The sequence below is a fragment of the Oryctolagus cuniculus genome, chromosome 9, assembly GCF_051225735.1.
Source record: "Oryctolagus cuniculus isolate XC-2025 breed Fujian yellow rabbit chromosome 9, ASM5122573v1, whole genome shotgun sequence".
In the NCBI taxonomy this organism is placed as follows: domain Eukaryota; kingdom Metazoa; phylum Chordata; class Mammalia; order Lagomorpha; family Leporidae; genus Oryctolagus; species Oryctolagus cuniculus.
In genome coordinates, this window is record NC_142875.1 from 129169833 (window position 1) to 129192892 (window position 23060).

Consider the following 23060-nt stretch of genomic DNA (forward strand, 5'->3'; position numbering starts at 1 on the left):
ATGCTGGCCTGGAAGAGGGGCAACCGGGACAGAATCCGGCGCCCCAACCGGGACTAGAACCCGGTGTGCCGGCGCCGCAAGGTGGAGGATTAGCCTAGTGAGCCGCGGCGCTGGCCAACCACTCATTTTTAAATAATGATGGATTAAAAAGATTTAGTATTAGCTCTAGGAGATGATAGTTTTAAGTTGTTTCAGAAAAAGGTTTTCAGTGTCATAAGATAACAGTACATAAAACTCCACCTGAGGGAAGTGCAAATCAAAACCACAATGAGATTCCACCTCACCCCAGTTAGAACGGCTTTCATACAGAAATCAACAAACAACAAATGCTGGTGAGGATGTGGGGAAAAATCTACACTAATCTACTGTTGGTGGGAATGTAAACTGGTAAAGTCACAATGGAAGACAGTACGGATATACTTCAGAAGTCTGAATACAAGCCGGCGCCGTGGCTCAATAGGCTAATCCTCCACCTTGCGGCGCCGGCACACCGGGTTCTAGTCCCGGTCAGGGTGCCGGATTCTGTCCCGGTTGCCCCTCTTCCAGGCCAGCTCTCTGCTATGGCCAGGGAGTGCAGTGGAGGATGGCCCAGGTGCTTGGACCCTGCACCCCATGGGAGACTAGGAAAAGCACCTGGATCCTGGCTCCTGCCATCAGATCAGCGCGGTGCGCCGGCTGCAGCGGCGGCCATTGGAGGGTGAACCAACGGCAAAGGAAGACCTTTCTCTCTCTGTCTCTCTCTCACTGTCCACTCTGCCTGTCAAAAAAAAAAAAAAAAAAAAAAAAAGAAGTCTGAATACAGACCTACCATATGACCCAGCCATCGCACTCCTCGAAATTTACCCAAGGGAAATGAAATCAGCAAATGAAAGAGTTATCTGCACCCCCATGTTTATTGTAGCTCAATTCATAATATCTAAGACATGGAATCAACCTAAATGCCTGTTAACAGAGGACTAAATAAATTATGGAGTCTGTACACTGTGGAATACTACACAGTGTTTAAAAAAAAAACAAACAAAATTCGGTCATTTGCAACAAAATGGATGAATCTGGAAAACATCATACATAGTGAAATAAGCCAGTCCCAAAGGGACAAATACCATATGTTCTCCCTGTTCTGTGATCACTAATAGAGCATCTAAAACAAAATCCGTAGAAGTGAAAATGACACTTTGAGAAGGGATGACTTGAGCTGTCCTTGCCTTGACTGTTGAGGAACAGTTTCATTTTTTTTGTTTGTTTTTTCTTCATACTATCTGTTGAACTCTTTACTTAACATAGAGTTGATCATATGTGTATAAAGTCAACTGAGGATGGATCTCAGTAAAAAATAAGAATGGGAGTAAGAGAGAGAGCAGGAAGATTTAACTGGAAAGCTGTATAGTTCTGCATACATTCCTACAGATGAATTAATTCTAAGGGTACAGTCTAGCAGATTGTCATGAGACCCAAAATCCCATTAAGCTGGGTGGTAAAAATGCCATATTAAGTGTTAAAGTGATCATATTAAGTGTTAAAATGAACATACAGATAGGATTAACTGTTAAAGTGATCATATAAATAGGATCAAGTCTCTGGTAACAATAACAGACATAATTAAAAAGGAGAGAATGTTGCAACATGGGAAGCAGTCCACACAGCAGACTCACAGAATGACAATCACTTTAAGTAACACTCTGACCTCAGAATCAACCCTTAAGGCTTCCTAGTTTGTCTGAAAAGCCCATGAGAGCATTGCAGACATGGAAAGCCAAGACACAATGGCAAAAAGCATCCTACATGAAGAACCTCTGTGAATGAGACCCCAGGGGAAAGAAGTGCCCATCAAAGAAGGTTGTACTTTTCTTTAAAGGGAAGAGAGAATTTATTTGTTTGTGGGCTTGTCTAAACACTGACAAACTCTGTGGATTCAAAAGGCTTCCATAGCCTAGGCAGCTCATGTCAAGAGCCTTGGGTAGTCACTGACATCATACATAGAGTGTTAACTGTTAAATTAACCACAGGAGTCACTGTACTAATTCCCCATGGAGGACGGGGATACAATTCAATGAGTTGTATCATGAGAGTTAACTGAAAAACTTGTTCCCAAGCAGGTTTTATTTGTGTGTTTGTATGTGCACAAATTGTTGAAATCTTTACTTAGTATAGAGTTGGTCTTCTGTGTATAAAGTTAACTGAAATGAATCTTAATGGAGAATGGGACTGGGAAAGGGAGAGGGAGGAGAAGGAGGGGTGGGAATGTGGGTGGCAGGGCGGGTATGGTGGGAAGAATCACTATATTCCTAAAGTTGTACTTATGAAATTTATATTCCTTAAAAAATTAATTAATTAAAAAATACCACCTGAGGATGCTGGAGGTGGAGCTGTGGCTTAGTGGGTTAAATCATCACCTGCAGTGTAGCATCCCATATGGGTGCTGGTTCAAGTCCCAGCTGCTCCACTTCTTCTTCTTCTTCTTTTTTTTTTTTTAATATTTACTTAATTTATTTGAAGGACAGTTACAGAGAGGGAGGGAGGATGGGGAGAGAGAGACAGAGAGAAAGAGAGAGAGAAAGGTCTTCCATCTGCTGGTTCGTTCCCCAAATGGCCACAATGGCTGGAGCTGAGTCGATCTGAAGCCAGGAGCTTCCTTGATTCTCCCATGTAGGTGCAGGAGCCCAAGCACCTAGGCCATCCTCTGCTGCCTTCCCAGGTGCATCAATAGGGAGCTTGATCAGAAGTGGAGCAGCCAGGACTTGAACTGGTGCCCATAGGGGATGCCCATTCTGCAGGTCAGGGCTCTAATCTGCTATGCCACAGTGTGGGCCCTGCTGCTCCACTTCTGATCCAGCTCTTTGCTAATGTGTCTGGGAAAGCAGTGGAGGACAGCACTTGGATCTCTGCACCCATGTGGAAGACCCAGAAGAAGCTCTGGCTCCTGGCTTTGGCCTGACCCAGCCACGGTTGTTGCAGCCATCTGGGGAATGAATTAGCAGATGGAAGATCACTGTCTCTGTCTCTCTTCCTGTAACTCTTTTTCAAATAAAATAAATCTTTTAAAAAATGGGGATGTTTTTAAAAACTTGTGATAGGGTTGGCACTGTGGCATAGCAGGTAAAGTCACAGCCTGCTGTGCCAACATCCCATATGGGCGCCGGTTGAAGTCTTAGCTGCTCCACTTCCAATCCACTCTCTGCTATGGCCTGGGTAAACAGTAGAAGATGACCCAGGTCCTTGGACCCTGGCACCTGCATGGGAGACTGGGAGGTAGCTCCTGGCTCCTGGAGGATGGCCCAACTCCTTGGGCCCCTGCACACATGTGGGAATCTCCTGGCTCTTGGCTTCAGATCAGTTCAGCTCTAGCCATTGGGGCCATTTGGGGAATGAACCAGTGGATGGAAGTTAAAAAAAAAAAAAAAAGAATTTAGATCAGCACAGCTCTGCCTGCTGTGGCCAACTGGGGAGTGAACCAGTGGATGGAAGAAGTCTCTTTCTCTCTCTCTGCCTTTCCTTCTCTCTCTGTGTAACTCTGACTTTCAAAAAAATAATAAATCTTTAAAAAAAAAAACTCTGATAAAGACATTATTAGGAATCTCTGTAACACTCAACTTATAAGCTACATACAGAGACTAGTAAAAACAGTCCTCTTAATACAATGAGTAAAAATTGTTTCCTGTTCTCTTCCTCCACATTATCTCTATTTATACATTTTCTTTAGCAGCTAAACCACAAATGCACTTAAATATCTAAGGACTGATATGAAGAAGAGAAATATTACACAATTTCTGTGAAGTACTTTTTTAAAAAAAATTATTTATTTGAAAGAGGAGTTACAGAGAGAAGTAGAGCCAGAGAGAGAGAGAGGTCTTCCATTCTGCTGGTACACTTCCCAGACGACTGCAACGGCCAGAGCTGGGCAGATGTGAAGCCAGCAGCCAGGAGCTTCTTCCAGGTCTCCCATGCTGGTGCAGGGGCCCAAGCACTTGGGCCATCTTCCATTGCTTTCCCAGGCGCGTTAGTAGAGAGCTGGATCAGAAGAGGAGCAGCCAGGACTCAAACTGGTGCCTGTATGGGATGCCGGCACTGCAGGTGGCAACTTGCCTCCTATGCCACAGCGCCGGCCCCAGGACTTCCTTTAACTTGGGCCAGTCTTGGAAGGATGTGACTGGACAGTGAAAAACTCTGGTGTAGACAGCAGGGATCTCTGCAAGGTGCCGCTGAACAACCCCCATGGGGTAAGTACCCTAAAAAATGCTGGGTTTCGGGAGACCAAGGAGGGGTGACAAGGTAAACCATCTTTGTCTTATTTGATTGCTGAACAACAAGAATTGTTGAGGCGTTGGTGCTTTAGCACAGCGGGTTAAAGCTCTGGCCTGTAGTGCTGGCATCCCAACTGGACACTGGTTCAAGTCCTGGCTGCTCTACTTCCCATCTAGCTTCCTGCTAATGAGCCTGGGAAAGCAGAGGAGGATGGCCCAACTCCTTGGGCCCCTGCACACATGTGGGAAGCTCCTGGCTCTTGGCCTCATATCAGTTCAGCTCCAGCCATTGGGGCCATTTGGGGATTGAACAAACGGATGGAAGTTAAAAAAAAAAAAAAGAATTTAGATTACAAATAAAAAAAAAATCAAGTTCTTATTTACCAATCTGAGTAACACTTACTCCTTTTACATTTATTTAGAAATTTATAAAGTAACCTGGTTCATTAAACCACATATTTATTTGTGTACCTAAAATAGTCAACATAAACAGTACTCATTCCATTATGTATGGGCTTCATATTGCTTATGTTAACACATTAAACAGGAAGAGCTTAAATAATTAGCCTAGTAACTGAGGTTGAAGCTGATGTCCAAATGTCTTTTCCTGGAAAAGTGGCTCTCTGGTTGAACTATCTGGGTATTTTCATCAAGTTTCCACTCCATTGTCTCATCTTACATTTTTTTCCAATTTTATGGAAAACTATTTTCCAGAAGTAACTGATTCAAGTTACGGCTTTAAAAACTAAGTTCTGGGGGCTAGCTCTTGGCATAGTAGGCCAAACCTCCACCTGTGGTGCTGGCATCCCACTGGGTGCCAGTCAGTATTCAGCTGATCCTCTTCAGATCCAGCTCTCTGCCTTTAGCCTGAGAAGGCAGTGGAAGATGGTTCGAGTTCTTGGGCCCCTGCACCCGTGCTGGAGATCTGGATGAAACTCCTGGCTCCTGGCTTCAGGTCAGCACAGCTCTGTGCTGTGGCCATTTGGTGTCGTACCAGTGGAATGGAAGACCTCTCTCTCTCTCTCTAACTCTGCTTCTCAAATAATTATCAATAAAAATCTTTTTTAAAAAAGTTAAGTTCTAGCATTTATTTATTTATTTATTTTGACAGGCAGAGTGGACAGGGAGAGAGAGAGACAGAGAGAAAGGTCTTCCTTTGCCGTTGGTTCACCCTCCAATGGCCGCCACGGCCAGCGCGCTGCAGCCGGCGCACCGCAATGATCCGAAGGCAGGAGCCAGGTGCTTCTCCTGGTCTCCCATGGGGTGCAGGGCCCAAGCACTTGGGCCATCCTCCACTGCACTCCCTGGCCACAGCAGAAAGCTGGCCTGGAAGAGGGGCAACCAGGACAGAATCCGGTGCCCCAACCGGGACTAGAACCTGGTGTGCCGGCGCCGCAAGGCGGAGGATTAGCCTGTTGAGCCGCGGCACCGGCTCTCTAGCATGCTTTTAGAGCTACATCATTATAGAAAATAAAATAGTTATTTGATGATCAGGGGAAAGTCTGATTTAATTAAGTGCCTTCTTAATTATCTTGGATTATGCACAGAGCTAGACCAAGTGGGACTTTGTCATGAATATTCAAAACGAGGGATGGATAAACAAAGGAAACTAGAATGAAAATGCATAATTGAGGAAATGTTCTAATGTCTGGTAATGAGACATGCACAATTTATGTGGAACACATGCTTTTTCCAAGGAGTGTTTGGTATTTACATAAAATTAAAGCAAAAACAAGTAACAAACCTTGCCTCTAACCCCATGGCTAATAAGGAACAAGACTGAACAGTTACAGCTTTTCCTTATAAAGGTATAATTTGCTTCCTCTGTCCATCACCTACTCAGCCATTTACAGTGGAAGTTTCTTTTAAAGCACTTAGGAATTTAGTAAGTTTATAAAAGTGTATTATAATTCATCAAAATATATACTACATCATGACTAGGAAGAAAAAAGGAAGTTGAAGTCATTTGTAAGGAAAATGCAATTACCAATTGCTTTCCCCCTTAACTGGCATATATAGTTATAAAATACAATTGAAAAAAAGAAATTATATTTTACAATGTGCTAGAGCAATGTACTTTTTATCCTGTCATTTCAAACAAAATGACAAATTCTCGGGTAGCTTTCATGATGCAGCAACAGACAGTATTGACAAGATTCAGGTAGCAGTATTGTAAGCCTTTCTCTTAAAATGGTTAATCTACAGTAACTCAGGGAAACATTGTTAGGTATTTATGCATTAATATTTTCAATATGACTATACTTAAAAGTAAGATGAACTGATAGAATGATGAACTAAATAAAGAAATGGGGCTGGCATTGTGGCGTAGTGGGTAATGCCTCAGCCTGTGGCACCAGCATCCCATATGGGCGCTGGTTCCAGTTCTGGATACTCCACTTCCGATCCAGCTCTCTGCTAATGGCCTGGGAAAGCAGCAGAAGACGGCCCAAGGGCCAAAGCTCCTGGCTCCTGGCTTCCAACAGGCTCAGCTCCAGCCGTTGCAGGCATCTGGGGAGTGAACCAGCAAATGGATGACCTTCCTGCCCCTGCTTCTCCCTCTCTTTGTCTGTAAATAAATAAATATTTTTTTAAAAAAGAGGTATGTTCAAATACCCACTCATCTTTTTTTTTTAGGTTTTATTTATTTATTTATTTGAAAGGCAGTTACAGAGAGAAAGAGGCAGAGGCAGAGAGAGAGAGAGAGAGAGGTCTTTCATCTGCTGGCCCACTCCCCAGATGGCTGCAATGGTGGGAGCTGGGCAGATCCGAAGCCAGGAGCCAGGAACTTCTTTTGGGTCTCCCATGAGCATGCAGGGGCCCAAGGAATTGGCCGTCTTCTACTGCTTTCCCAGCCCATAGCAGAAAGCTGGATCAGAAGTGGAGCAGCCAGGATTCTAACTGGTACACAAATGGGATACCGGCACTGTAGGCGGCAGCTTTACCCACTACACCACAGCACCGGCCCCCTCACTCATCTTATAAGTGTGACTTTCTGCAGGAAATTTCCCACAGGCAACCGGAGTCAGGCAACCACCTGTCTCCACTAACAGTCCATCCCTTCCCCTTTTATACTTCTCAGCACAGGTGTCACTACCTCTCTTTCAGGTGCTTAGCATCTCCACTAACCCCACAGTCCTCCAGGGCAAAGACAGGTCCCCAAGTTCATTCCTCCAGGGTAAATATATATCCCATTCTTCCGCAAAATTTCTGAAACTCAAAACATTGCCTTGGATTCAGTGGGTAAGGTTGGATTATAAGCAAATGTAAACGGTTGCCATTCTTCCTATTTCCGATAAATGCTTCTATATGCAATTGTGAAAGGGTCACTGGCACTTCAGTTCTTCAGCAGAAGAACAAGACTCCCGAGCAGACTGCCCGGACGTTTCCAGGTATGGCCTGAAGTGTTTTCCAATCATTTGAACCTCACTGCTTTTGGGGCAAGCAATTTTTCCATTCCCTAGTCTTACAAAGCCCCTCCCATTCCTCGGTCTTATACTTGCTTAGGGACTGTCTGAAAGCTCACTAGTTTCTTGTCCGTAAATTGCTTCAGCAAGTAGAAGGGAAGAAAAAGAAAGAAAGAAGCATGATAAGAATGACAGGGAAGGCCGGCGCCGTGGCTCAATAGGCTAATCCTCTGCCTTGCGGCGCCGGCACACTGGGTTCTAGTCCTGGTTGGGGTGCCGGATTCTGTCCCGGTTGCCCCTCTTCCAGGCCAGCTCTCTGCTGTGGCCAGGGAGTGCAGTGGAGGATGGCCCAAGTGCTTGGGCCCTGCACCCATGGAAGACCAGGAGAAGCACCTGGCTCCTGCCTTCGGATCAGCACGGTGCGCTGGCCTCAGTGCGCCAGCAGAGGTGGCCATTGGAGGGTGAACCAATGGCAAAAGGAAGACCTTTTTCTCTGTCTCTCTCACTGTTCATTCTGCCTGTGGGAAAAAAAAAAAAAAAAAGAATGACAGGGAAGAAGTGGGCGTTTTAGCACAGATCAAGCTGCTATGTGGAAGCCAATAAACTGCACCAGAGTCCTAGGATGGACCTTGCCTCCACTTTTTTTTTTTTTTTTAATTAATTAATTTATTTGAAAAGCAGAGTTACAGGGAGACAGAGGGAGAAACAGAGATATACTCCATCTGCTGGTTCATCTGGCTGTAACGGCCAGGGCTAGGCCAGGCCAAAGTCAGGAGCAAGGAGCTTCTGGGTCTTGCACGTGGGTGGCCGGGACCCAGGAACTTGGGCCTTCTTGTGCTGCTTTCGCAGGCACATTAGCTGGGAGCCAGACTGGCAGTGGAGCAGCCGGCACATGAACTGGCACCCAGATGGGATGCTCACAGCACCAGCTTCCTGCCAATGCCTCTGGGAGGCAGGATGATGGTTACAGTAGTTGGAATCCTGCCCCCCATGTAGGAGACCTGAAAAAAGATCCTGGCTCCTGTCTGCTGGCTTCCCTCTGTCCCAGCTCTGGCTGTAGTGGACATTTAGGGAGTGAACCAGCAGATGGACAATGTCTCTGTGTCTGCCTCTCCCTGTCACTCTGCCTTTCAAATAAATAAATAAATAATCCTTTTAAAACATGGCATGGAGGAATGGAGAAATAATGAAAAACAGTTTACAGAAATTTTGGACTCACCACTTGCATTATTTATGGCAGAACCAAAGGTTTTTTTAATAAGTGAGGTGGAACACAGAGATCTGATAGTCACATAACTGGCACCAGAAACCACAGTATGAATTCATGCTACACAGGAAAGAAGCGGTTTACATCGTGTGTGTGTGTGTGTGCATGTGTGTGTGTGAATGGACATACGTGTGCACATGCACATAGGTACACACAATGGGGATAGAGAAGGAGGCAGCTATCGCTTTTCAGTAGTTTAAATTTCCATGAGCGCCACACAAATCTCTTGCTACTTCACATATTCGGAAGAGCAGCCTATTGATTGGAATCAGTCATCAAATATTTGAAGCAAGTTACACTTGATACTTCAAGTAAATACAATTTTCAAAAAAATGCTAAAATTTCATAATCCCTCCCAAGAAATACAGGAACTGCTGTTTCTTTGATAAGAGATGTATATGGGGAAACAGGCCTGTGTCCTGGTTATCTACATTTTGATGGTAAAGTAATCAATTAATGGAAATTCAGGGCGAGGGAGGGTATAGGAGATCTCCAATCTGTAGCCCACATCAATTTTTGAGAACACTCCCACTGTGGCTGGCTTCAAGCTGCCAACATGATGTCACTGCATATGGAATTATGAAGAGATGCCAACAGCCACCCTCACTTATGAGCTCCAGCACACACAGGAGTGGGCCAGTTTATTTTTCCTTCCCTAACTTGGAATTTGCTACTCATTATGCCAGTACAATGTGACCTAAGAAAATTTAACTCGCAAGAGCACATCATTGTGCCAATTGGAAAATCTGTATCACCTTTCGGTGAATGACTTCAATCATGAAAAATACATAATTTCAAAGGGATCTACAGAGAGCACCCAGGCCATGGTCAATGCTGCAGGCAGATACTTAATCCTATGGGTAAATGATACGATACTGGGCAGATGTGCTGCACCGGACAGGGTTGGTCTTTTCAATGGACAGGCCACGCATGTTCTCCTATATGAATGTGCTCTCACTGGAGCAGGTCTGGTGGGCAGAATCGGAGTCACTGCCACAAGTTCATTCACAAAGGACACATTCTACAAGCAAAGGAGACATACTCAGCACCAGTGCTACACACATATCAGAAATGATCTCAGTGTCAAGTCTAGTCAAGGGAGAAAGTCACTGGTGTTTAAATAAATTTTTCTCCAGAGTAGATGAAAGGAATATACTACAGTAAACTAAGTCAGACACACTGCCAAAAATACTACCTAGGCTGCCAATTCAGTTCACTGCTGTATCTCAGTCCATTGGGGGAGAGAATCTCTCATATGAATTAGTAACAATCAAGACATTTGCTGACATTTATGGCCTTATAAGGCAACTAAGAGTGATTCTTACTAAAAGCAGTCAACATCTAACTTAAAACATATTTAGAGTAAACAGGGACATAAAAAAGGAGCTACTCAGCAGACAACTCTACTGCCATGGAAATTAACACTCTTAGACTGCAGCTTCCTGTGAGGTTTTATATTCCGACATCCTGAATATTTTCCTGGTGGTCTTTAGTGCCCATGCAGCCACCTCCACTGGTCCCGTGGGAAGACAACCCATCCCCCTTGCTTCACCCTGACTAAATGAAACACACAGAGTTCCACTCGCACAGAACTTCTACAACAGAAACGCTGAAATGCAGACACAGTGCCCTGCTGAGAACTGCGTCTGGGTGTACACTGGCCTACCTGACACTGTGACGCTGCCAGAGTGCGAGGAGCACGGACTGTGGACACACGACACCCATCAGTGGGTCTGCATTCTGATTAGGAGCTACTGGAGACCAGCCTCCTGGATCCGAATCCCAGCTCCACTACCTGCTGTTTGACTTTGGGAAAATCACCTAAACTCCCTTAGCCTCAGTTTCCTCATCCATAAAATCAGCGAAAATCTCCTTGTAAGGGTCGCTGCTGAGAATACTCTAGAACACAAAACGGAATGCATTTTCAGCTATTATTGTAATGAACTAGATATACAGGTGAAATAAAAACAGACATTTCAGTAAGCACATAGACCATGATATTCAATTTCCCAGGCTTTTGCTACATTCTGATTTTGGAAAGAGTCCAAATCAGTAACTGGGTTATTTTGCAAACACTGTATGAAACAGTGTCATTCTGACTGGGGTGTTACATGTTCTGGAAAACATGCCAACTGGGCCACTGCCTTCCCTAAATTATATAAAAAGGTACTTCAAAAGATCTGAGGAAAGCAGAAATAACAGATAATTTTACATTGGTGCAAAAATATACCGAATTCCACGCATATAGGAGGAGTCTTCAAAAGTTCATGGAAAATTTGTTTTATGAAAAAACTACACATGAATTTCAAATTTTTAGTACCAAAACAAGTATATCTTTCACTTCACTTTTACATAAACCTTTTGAGGGATGCTCATGTATCTTTCGCTCTTCATTCCTAAGTGGAGACTGAAGAAGAGATCTGAACCTGACACCGTTTCACCTGCTCACTACACCTTTCCTGTTAATGCTATAAGTTCCTCCCTTCCACTGATAGTTCTGCCCTCCACAGTAGCTTATTTCACTTGCAGACGAAATATAACGAATTCCTTAACATTACCCTCAAGGCCCCACAATCTGGCCTTGGCCTGTGTTCCCAACTTCTGTTTGTCTGATTACGTTCTGTCAGAAACCCCACACTGGCCACACTTGACTGCTCACCTGTTCACCAAGTGTTTTCATTTGCTCGACCACTGGGTTGCTCATTTCATCCACATACTGCATACCCCTCCTTACAATAGTCCAGAAATTAGGCTAGATATCAGAAATTAAAGACTTAAATAACATACAGAGACTCAGCTGCTGAAGGAGTTTACAATCCAGCAGCAAACATTCATCATGAAACAGTAACGTGATAAAGTCTATAGCAGGAGTGACGCCTACAAATGCTTGTGGAAACTGGAAAAAGTGACCTTCACCTTCGGTGTTAAATGCTGAGGAGATTATGTAGTCAATGGGCAGATAACAGAATATGTTTATCAGACAAATAAAATTAAATTAAGCTTTGACTATGTGAAGGAACTATGACATCTTAGGGAAAACAAGTTAGTTTGGAGGGATAAACAGCAGTGCAGGATGTGGAGGGACTATGTACATGGGTACTTAATCTTAAATTTGTGGAAAATTAAATTATAAGATAAATTTATTCGGATGAATAAAAATTAGAAATCCATGTATACAAGGGGTAGTCAAACCATTCATGAAAAATGCATACTATGAAAAAAGTATGCATGAGTATCAAATTTCATTTCCACCAAAAATCTTATCTTTTAATTCCATGTTTACATAAACTTCAAAAATTTATTTGGAAGGCAAAGAGAGACAGATAAGAAAGATCTCCCATCCGCTGGTTCACTTCCTGCCGGCAATGGCTGGGGCTAGGTTCAAGCCATGTGTGGCAGGGACTCCACTACTTGAGCCATCAACCACTGCCTGCCAGTGTGTGCACGAGAGGAAACTGAAACCAGGAGCAGAGGCAGGGCTGAATCCCAAGACGGGTCTCAACCACTAAGCAAAACTCCTGCCCCCACAAACTTCTGCAAGTATCTTTGTCTATGCTGTCAGGGTGTCTTCCATTTTTGCTTTGTTTGCCCCAAAAAGTATTCTGATGCCTCTTGTTATAGTGACAGATTCCCCATTCTCGCAGTATAGAAGTATCTGGCCAGGCTACGCCAGTTTAGGGAACAGCATCGACTTCAATGTGCACCTTTCTGACAGGAGCCAGAGAGGACCTTCCCCGGGGCTGGCACGGTCCTCAGAAGGAACAACTGTGCTTTCTCTGCTGCGGGGCTTAGCAAAGGCTGCCTAGAACCAAGCTGTGTGCCCAGTGGGAATGGCTTTTTCCCATTTGTAGAGAATGAGCCCAATGTGCAAAAAGATGAGCAAACAGGTAGGAGATCAAGATGAAAAAGAATGAGTCCCAACACTGCTGAACTCCCCCCAACCCCGGGTCTGTGAGGCCAGGACTCACTGTCCAATTCTTCCACTTCCACGGGGGACCATCAGCGTCTCAGCCACATGCACCATGAGTCTCCCTGGCTTCTACACGTGTGAGTTAGTTTCTACCATTTCCAGCGGGCAGTCCTGACGGCTATGTCTGCCGCGTGAGGAACTCCACAGCGAGGCCACGGCACCACACACCATTTTATGACCTGCGTTGTGTCTGAGCAGACGCTCGGTGGATCAGAGCAGCGTGGAAAAGCGCTTCACAAGAGGGATTCCAGGGAGACCTCACGGGCTCCTCGTCAGCCTTCAAGAATGTGATCCTGTGTCTTTAGAGAACTCCTGCCTCTGCAGAGAGTCCAGCAAGGCCCAGCTTATCCGGCCCCTCTTCCCTGGTGCCTTTCTGATCTCTCACGGCCGGCAAGGAGGGGCCCTTGCTCTACATCCCCCACAGGGCTTCACTTACACCCCTGACACCTACTTCTCAAACCTCAGCGTCTGGCGGGGTTGTTAAAGCCAGACTGCTGGGCCTACCCTGTGAGTTCTGATCCAGTAGGACTTAGGTGGGGCCTCGGAACTCTACCGTTAACATTCCAGGGAGGCTGCTGTCGCTACTGGACTCGCTGTGTTTTGAGCTCTTCTGCTCTCAACATTTCAGGGTAGCTGCGTTCTGGTCTGCTTGCTCATCTGAATCCCCTGGGAGATGGAAGGTTCTTCAAGGGATTCACTGATTTAACTTCATACAGCCCTGAGTAGCTACCCTAAAACTACACAAGAGGGTGTTTGATATATATGAGGGTACTTCCAAAAGTCATGGAAAATTCAATTTTGGTGCAAAAAAAAAATCTTGAAATCCATGCATAGGAGAGGTCTTCAAAAAGTTTATGAAAATACGTATTATGAAAAGCTATGCATGGATTTTCAGAATAAACTTAAAAATTTTTAAATGTTATATATTTGAGAAATATAGTTACAGACAGAGAGAAGGAGAGACACAGAGGGAGGTCTTCCATCCACTTGTTCACTCCCCAAACGGCCACAGTGGCTAAGCCAATCTGGAGCCAGGATGCAGGGGACCAAGCACGTGGGTCATCTTCCACTGCTTTCCCAGGCCATAGCAGAGAAGTGCATCAGAAGTGGAGCAGCCGGGACTAGAACCAGCACCCATATGGGATGCCGTCGCTGCATGCATAGGAGGCTTAGCCTACGACACCACAGTGCTAGCCACTTCAAAATAAAATTTTAATGCCATTTTCCCACCAATTTTTTGAAGTACCTTTGTATTACTGTGTGATAAAATAAATCTCATTAATAAATTCTCTCAGTTACCAACAGAACAGTCATAGACACTGGGCAGGCAGGCATCTGATGTAGCAGTAAAGACTCATCCAGGGTTAGCCCCTGCCTGCCACGCTGGCATCCCATATGTGTGCTGCTTCCAGTCTCCGCTCCTCCCTGCTAATGGCCTGAGAAAGTGGTGAAAGATGGCCCAAGGGCTTGGGGGTCCTGCACCCATGTGGGAGACCCAGAGGAAGCTCTAGGCTCTTGGGTTTAGCCTAGAACAGCCCTGGTTGTTGCGGATGAAAGACCCTCCCCCTACCCTCCCTCCCTCCCTCCCTCCCTCTCTCTTTCAAATTAAAAAAGAAAAAAAAAAAAGGTCCTTCCTGGAATGTCCACATTCCACATCACAGCACCTGGGTTCTATTCTTGGCTCTGCTTCTGATTCTAGCTTCCTGTTCATGTGCCACCTGGAAGACAGCACGGATGGCTCAAGTATTCGGGTCTTGGCCACCCACGTGGAAGGGCTGGGTTGAGTTTCCAGTTCCTGGCTCTGACCTAGCCCAGCCACGGCTGTTGCTGACCTCTGGGAAGTGAAAGAGCAGCTGGGACACCTCTCTCTCTCTGTCTTTCAAAGAAGATAACAAAGGGTGTGACTGCAGAAAAGACAGAGCGGCAGAAACATGGACTGCCTGCGTGCTGCCTGGCGCAGGGGCAGTACCTGAGGCAGCCGGTGGCGTTGTAGAATATGTCAAAGTCCAGCAGACCATTCGCCTTGGGGTAGTCTCCTTCAGGCCACCCAGAGAAGGGGATGATGATGTTCTCCGTGAGGGTGAGCAAGGCTTCTGTTATCATGAGGTTCTTGAGTTTGTCGTTCGAGGACAAATTCCACAGCAAACCTGGAAAAGCAGAGTCACCGTGAGCACAGTGCGGGGTGCAGTCTAAGTGACACTGAAGCCTCCGTTAAGGCTGTCACCTCCCGATCTGACCAGTCCCGGGGGGGGGGGGAGCATCTGGCTGCCAGGGGGTGGGGGAAAGGGGAAGGTACACGGACCTTTTGTCAACTGAAAGAATCTGTTTACAGCTCTCTAGATGAGAACGGCAGCTGGTCCATAGGAACAATTAAAGACACACAGCCTATGACATAAAACTGCATGGCTTTAAATTGAGCAAGCATAGGAGTGAAAGCCAGAAAAACTTAAGCACTTACTGCTGTTTGTCTTAAAGGACCCTGCCACAAAGATGACTGCACTGGAATAATCAGCCCTGGGCTCATCACCAGGAGCCTGCAGCAGCCCTGCTGTGGATAAGGCCTTACTATGATAGAAGCCGCATTTCTTCCCCTGGGAGAATGGGGAGACCACCTCGCCTTGCCTCCCACTGACTGACGCTGCCTGTGACTTTCACTTGACATTTTGCTTGAATCAACAGCAGGCAGAGCCTGCAGAGAGCCTCCCTCCATGCTTGTCAACAGTGGCTGATCAACACCACCAATTAGTGTTTATTGCCTCCAAACCAATGCTCTGTTTATGCCCTCCGGGAGTTTACGTATGTCTTACTTTATGGTTTAGCTGTGAGAGACAGAAAGGAGTACTCCAGCTTGCTAGGTCCAAGTCCTGGCCCAACACCAGTACTGCATTTATTAACTTTTCTCTTTCCTTCTAAATCCCCACATTAAAGGGAAGGACCACATAAAGCAGATCAAGAAGAAATTAAGAGAAGAGTATACTGTGTGCTTCCTAGGGCATTTGTAAAGTGGAAACGGAAGCTTGCTACTGAGCGAGAACAGACAGTAGTATTTATATTTAGGATTTGTTTTTCTCATAAATTTGGTGCTCAAATACTTCAGATTCAGTGGAAAAATGTGTATCTACTGCTTGCTACCTGAGTGACTCCCAACAGGTATAAACTGGCCTTGCTACCTTTCCTACCTTGTTCCCGTCACTCAGGATCATCTAGGAAAAGGGACAGAGAGAGGGGACAGAGAGGGAAAGGAGTAACAGAGCCAATAATCCCTGCCTTCTCGACTCCCTGTGCTGCCTGCCCATGCCCAGAAAAGAGGAAGGGTAGGCGGGAAGGGCAGTGTTGGCTGGATTAGGTGGTGACCTCATCCCCTGCCGTTAATGCACACTAAAATAGTCTGCGCAGTTAAACCTGGCAATTATTCCATCATACTTGTATCTAGCCCGATCAATTAAAGCACTGGAGGCCTAATATGGACTTTCGGGCTTCAACAGTTTGCTGCAGCTGTGTATACATACGAGGGAATTCAAAAAGTTAGCGAAAAATGGAATCAAAAGATGAGCACATTTTGGTGTAAAAATTGTTGAAATCCACACATAGTTTTTCCATAATCGCATTTTTCATGTACTTTCTGAGGATCCCTCAAAATTGGTTTTTGATACAGTAACGAAATTCCCACTGCAGCCTACATATAGCTGCTATTACACAGAGTAGTGGTGGGTCTGGTGTCAGGTGAGATTTCTGGCTTTCTGGGAGTTGTTTTCTGATGAAACCAGCCCCTAGGTTTAGAGAGCAGAGTTCCTTAACCACGCTCTGTAACCCAAGGTCTTCATTCCTCCCACTTTATCTCAAGAGGCCCTGGAAGGGCAACAGGAAGAATAAAACTCAGAAGGTGGTGGGAAACAGTTTAAAGGCAGGTCTGAGGCTGAGTACTGGTTGCTAAACTACAAAAGAAAGCTAGAGAGCAAAGAGAAAACGGATGGAGAAAGCTTCCTGAGTTCTAAATAAGCAAATAAATGAACAGCCTCAGCCTGCCCAAGGGCAGGCACAATGACATTTTTTCTTTAAAAAGGACCACACAGGGCACTCAAAGGGAAGGCATACCTTACAACAAAAACCAGAGAGGATTAACTTGAACAAAGGAAATGGAATTTTTCCCTCAACAGGCAATATCTTTTGTGGCATGGCATACCACATTATTTCCATGTTAAGTATATGGTTACTTAGTTTTAGTGTAATTTGAATTTTTTAATGTAGGATATTGTGTGGAAATGCCATGCCTGTCAACTCCGTGGATTGCAGGAAGGTAGGAAAGAGCTCCAATATTCAACAGACATTTGGGGTTATATACATTAATATACACATTCTTTCTCTCTCTCTCTCACATACACAACCAGTAATAGGAGATAAAGGATCAATACCCTTAATACACAGTTTTTATACATTTTTGAAAAGTGAAATATCAGTAAAAAAATTGGGAAAGTACTTTACACAAAGCCAAAAAACACTAGGGACAGCCTAAGTAAGAATGCACGTTCCCTAGTAACTAAGAAATGCAAATTGGAGATTTTGGCTCACTGAGAATATAACAGTTCTAAGACAACTTTGGAACAAAAGAGAAAGACCTACTTGTAAGATAATCCAGCTCTGTCACTGCAGCAGATAAAAATGAGCTCATCCCTTATTGAAACGCTGACAAGGGGTTTGTGCTGCAGCAAAATTAGTGTTAGACTAGAGCTTCCAGTAGCAATTCAGAATGACAGTCTTGGGTGGCCACACCCTACGTTCACTGAGCCAGGGATTCAGGATGGATTCAGGAGTTTACATGCAGAAAATGATTCCACCTTCTGGCATTAGGAAACCACTGGACTAGGTGACTCTGAATAGCAGATGTCTCTTACAGTGGGCAGATTCTAGATTTCTGCATTCATCAGATTCTTGTCACTGTAACAAAATAGCTAAGACAAGCTACTTACGAGGGAAGAAGGCTTATTTTGGCTACTGGGTTCGGAGGTTTAGAGTGTAAGACCTGGCAGGCCCTACTGGCTTGGCAGTGTGGATGACAACGGCAGAGTGTGTGACAATCACATGGTGAGGCAGCAGGCAGAGCAGCCAGGTCCACTCGACTCTAACAACTGACCTGCCCACAAGAGCTACCTTCCAAGGTCAGGTTCACAGTAACCTAGGGACCCCCATCAGGCCCTGACCTGCCCACAGGAGCTGCCTTCCAAGGTCAGGTTCACAGTAACCTAGGGACCCCCATCAGGCCCTGACCTGCCCACAGGAGCTGCCTTCCAAGGTCAGGTTCACAGTAACCTAGGGACCCCCATCAGGCCCTGACCTGCCCACAAGAGCTACCTTCCAAGGTCAGGTTCACAGTAACCTAGGGACCCCCATCAGGCCCTGACCTGCCCACAAGAGCTACCTTCCAAGGTCAGGTTCACAGTAACCTAGGGACCCCCATCAGGCCCTGACCTGCCCACAAGAGCTGCCTTCCAAGGTCAGGTTCACAGTAACCTAGGGACCCCCATCAGGCCCTGACCTGCTCACAAGAGCTGCCTTCCAAGGTCAGGTTCACAGTAACCTAGGGACCCCCACCAGGCCCACCTCCTAAACACCGTAATTTGATTAAGCGTCCATGCTCTCAGCATCATCAACATTAAGACTTTCAGGGTTTAAACTTTAAACATGTGCATGAATTTGGAAGCCATACCCTATTCAATCCATAGCAAATCTGTATATATTTAGACTTTAGGTTTTTATTGGTTTCACTTTTAACTTCTGACCCATTTATTCATAGTGCCGAAGTTCCTATTATTACAATTTTTTGTTGCAGCTGTTCTACCTGTAATTTTTATCACCAGGCTCTCATTCTAACCAAAAAGAAATGCAACAGGATTCTGATACGTGTATAAATTTGGGTAATTAGTAATTATGATATTAATAACTCTATTCTCTAGAAATTGACTGCCAACTGTGATGTTTGCAAAAGAGTAGCTAACTAATAAAAGCATCTTGTAGATATTAAAACTCATGTTTTATTAATCTCACCTTCTAAGACAGGAAATCTATCTATTTACCTAAATCTACATTAACACTTAGCAAAACTTGCACATTTTATGAGTGACTCCTTGTCTTCCTGGAAGAATAAGGCAAAGGAAGAAGGAATGGTAATAGTGGAGAGGACAAGAGAGAAGTGCTTCTTTTTAACCTTGTTTTTCAAAATGACCACTGAACAAGAGGAGGATTTTTTTTGATGATTTATTTATTTATTTGAAAATCAGAGTTACAGAGAAGGAGAAGCAGAAAGAGGGAGGGAGAAAGAGAAAGAGAGAGAGAGAGAGAGAGAGAGAAAGAGAGAGAGAGATCTTCTATTTGCTGGGTCATTCCCCAAATGGCTACAACGGTCAGGGCTGGGCCAAGCCAAAGCCAGAAGCAGGAGATTCATCCGGGTTTCCAACACGGGTGCAGAGGCCCAAGGACTTGGGCCGTCTTCCACTGCGTTCCCAGGCCACAGCAGAGAGCTGGATGGGAAGTGGAGCAGCCAGGACTCCAACCAGAGCCCGTATGGATGTTGGTGCTGTAGCTGGTAGCTTTACCTGCTCTGCCACAGCACCAGCCCCATAGCGATGATGATTACTATTTTTACAATTTCCCTGGCATAGATCTATACCTCCTTTCACCCAAATTTTTAAAGTCTCACCTGGAATATCAAGTTCTTTAAAAGGCTATTTATTCCAAGTTACATAAAAAGTATATTTTGAATGCAGAATAAAACACTGAATTATTTAAAGAAAGTACAGACTTTTTTATACTGACACATTTTTTGACATTTTACTTAAATGCAGAAAGCCAATTAGATACCTCCATAAAATGTGCAGAGGTCAATCTGTATTTTTAGCAGCTTCATTGACTGTCATCCCGACTCTTCCTTATGTAACGTGCATGGGATGGACAAGAACCCCTGTTCCTTCTCATCGTGCTCCCTCTGCTTTCGACCAAGGCACAGCCTGCTCACTCCAGCAAATGCTCCTCGATAACCCTGAAGATGGACTACAATGTGCTATTCTCATTTCAATTAAAACAACACTGCCACACTCAAGTCCTTTCACCGGAAGAGGGAAGATTCCCTTTTAGGGTGGTACTGAGAACGCCAGAAGAGCAGTGAACTTGTGTTCTTCCCGAGGAAATAAAGTTCTGACGTTGAACTTCTTCTTCATACACAGAAACACACGGTTCCAGCTTTATATTTCCCTCCTGAAATTCAGAGTTTTATTCTGAAAGCACACCTGACTCTCTTCCTTGTTTGTAACCTAGAAATACCACAGGGACCAGATTTACATTGGGCCAGAAAGGAAGAGTTGTTGAGAAACTCACATGAGCAATGCAGTTAGCGCTGCGTTAAATACACAAGCACGACACAGGTGGCGACCTAGTGAGTAATCAAGGATGCAAGGGAGTTCAGGGAGGCCCTTCCCTGCGGAACTCTGTTCAGGGGGGAGGGGGCCGAGAGCAAAGTATGAAAGCGTGGCATCTGAAATGCTGCAGAGAGGGGAATTCCATAGGTGTACTGAACACTAAGGGGTTCACCAGGTGGTCCAGTCCAACACCATAGCAGAGAGCAAGACAGTGGGACAAGAAAACGGACGTGCCTGCAGATCCTGAGCTGGAAGGACTGAGAGCAGACACTGCTACCAAGGGCCCCTGGGCTTCATCATCTATCTTTGTGTGGGATGTTACGGGGCAGGGGCTTCATCTTACAGGTAACAGGCCCAGAGGCACAGAGGGTCATTTTAGAAAGAACTCACTCGACAGAGTGGAGGATTGTCTGGCAATGTGTGCTGTTGAATCCCGGGGGCCAGGTGAGAAATAAAGATGGCTTGAACCAACGCAGAGGCCAACAGGCAGAGGAAGAGTCACAGAGGAGCCAGGTAGAGCTCTCTGATCTGAAACTCACACACAGTTCCTCCCCAAAACGAAATAGAAAAGGGGTGACTGTGTGTCCCAAAAGGAACAGATGGGATGGGGTAGCAAGACGCCCAGATAAAAGTGGGTTAAACCGAGCTTTGCTCTTCACTAGCACGGTAACGCTGGACAACGTCCTTAACCCCTGGGCCTCCTGGTGACGATATGCAAGTCACCAACGATGCTCCCACCCCTTATGCAGCTGTCAGGTGAGATGCAAAATAGAAAGTCCTAGCTTCACGCATAACAGGGGCTCAGTAAAAAGCCACAGAAACAGAACAATAAGGAAAGATTCAGAACATGCAGAGAAAGCACTTATGTGGCACTCCTGTGAGCAGAGCCAAAGCGAGTTACTTAGAAGGGTGTACATCAATCACTCAAGTATCAGTTCAGTTCAATTAACAGGTAATGAACACTCTCCAGTCAGGATGTTTGGCTTGTACCAGAAATTCTCAGTACTGCACAGCCAATTCCATGTATCGGCTCTCCAGATCATTAATGATGCCTGGATGGTTTCTATGGCATCAACATCACAGTGTTCTTTTCCTATTGCCCGAGCAAGAGGAAAGGCAGTGTGAGTCAGTGGACTATTCCCTTGAAACACACACACACACACACCTGCCCTCCCAAACTTTCCAACCACCACGCCCCTAACTCCAATCACTCTATCTTCCAAGTTCCCTCTGTGCGACCGGCAGCTTCTTCCAGCCTCTATCTTGGCACTGCTGTTCACTTGCCAGGAACACCTCTTGTTCTTCCTAACATCAGTCCAAAGCCCAGCTCTCCTTCAAGGTCCACAGTGAAATATACTTCCTTCATGAATAAACAGGCAGGCAAATGAGAGGGCTCTCTTTTTTCCACTTTTGAAAAGGAGGGAGGGAGGGAAGAAGAGAGAGGAAAAAAAAGAGAGAGAGAGAGAGAAAGAAACAGATAAACAGAACTCTTATCCGCTACCCCAAATGCCAGCAACGGCTCTTACCCAGGGCCAAACCTAGGAGCTGGGAACTCAATCCAGGTGACTCACATGGATGGCAAGACCCAATTACCTGAGTCATCACTGCTGCCTCCCACAGTGTACACCAGAAGGAAGCTGCAGTCAGAAGGGGAGCCAGGTACGAAACACAGGGACTCTGATATGGGACAAAGGTGTCCTAACAGGCAGTCAAATGCCCACCTCCATTACTACATTGCAAATGTTAGGTTCCAGAGCCATCACTGTGGCACAGGAGGTAAAGCTACCGCCTATGGCGCCAGCCTCCCACACGGGTGCCAGTGTGAGCCCCAGCTACCTTACTTCAATCCAGCTCTCTGCTAAGGCCTGGAAAAGCCGTGGGAGGATGCCCAAGTCCTTGGGTCCCTGCACCCAGTGGGAGACCTGGAAGAAGCTTCAGGCTCCTGGCTTTAAATCTGCTATCTTTCCTGCTTTAGGACATGGAAAAACAAAATCTGTAACCTTAACATACTATGATTCTCTATGCCTGACACCTGCAAGCTTCTGCAGGCACTGTAAGATGAGTCACCAATATGGAAGGGAACCTCTCATGGGACAGGCATGAGTACAACCTTCCATGTCACGGGAAGAGATGTGATATGCGAAGACGATATAATTAAAACAATGTGTGGGAAAGGATGAAAACTGTTACAGAACAAAGTAAGGAGGGCAGAAACACAGAACATATTCAATTCAATTTAAAATGACATGTAGGGAGCACTTCCTTTTAAAGTATTTACCAGGACACTGTCAACGATTAACACCACTTTTAAACAAAATTGTACATACTAAAAAGTATTCATGTCTTTTAGGAAAAAAGTTGAGAATGATGATCCAGTAGGTGCCCTGAACCCTGAGTTGTTTTGTAATAATTAAGTTTAGGAATGTGTCTGCCCCCCCAGACACTGACGATGCTTACTGAAGTTTCTGCAAGCCAACACGCATGACGGCTGTGCTCAGCAACACCTCTCTGAGGTGTACAGCGAGTGTGGGCCGAGGGCTGAGGGCCACAGGAGGCTCCACACCTGCACCGGGAAACTATCTGACTCTCCATTTCACTTTCTTCGCATGGATACAGCAGCTTGATTGTTTGGTAAACAACAAAAATAAATGGGTGAGATTCTTGCTGGTTTTCTTCAGAATGTTTTGAACACTTGAAACCTCAGACATGCCGTCAAACTGCAAAGCTGGCTGTTGGTGAATTTATGCAGACTTCTCATGCAGTCAACAT

The 23060-nt window shown here is 45.3% G+C and overlaps 1 protein-coding gene across 2 annotated transcripts in view; it reads right to left on the bottom strand.

The window, feature by feature from the left end:
- The window catches only part of PKP2 (plakophilin 2), a 100829-nt gene that overhangs the window by 32382 nt on the left and 45387 nt on the right, over positions 1-23060 (bottom strand). For both annotated transcript variants that reach the window (XM_051850924.3, XM_051850923.3), the window contains exon 6: positions 14852-15029. In XM_051850924.3, the coding sequence (XP_051706884.1) occupies positions 14852-15029 (178 nt within the window). The remainder of the gene's footprint in view (positions 1-14851; positions 15030-23060) is intronic.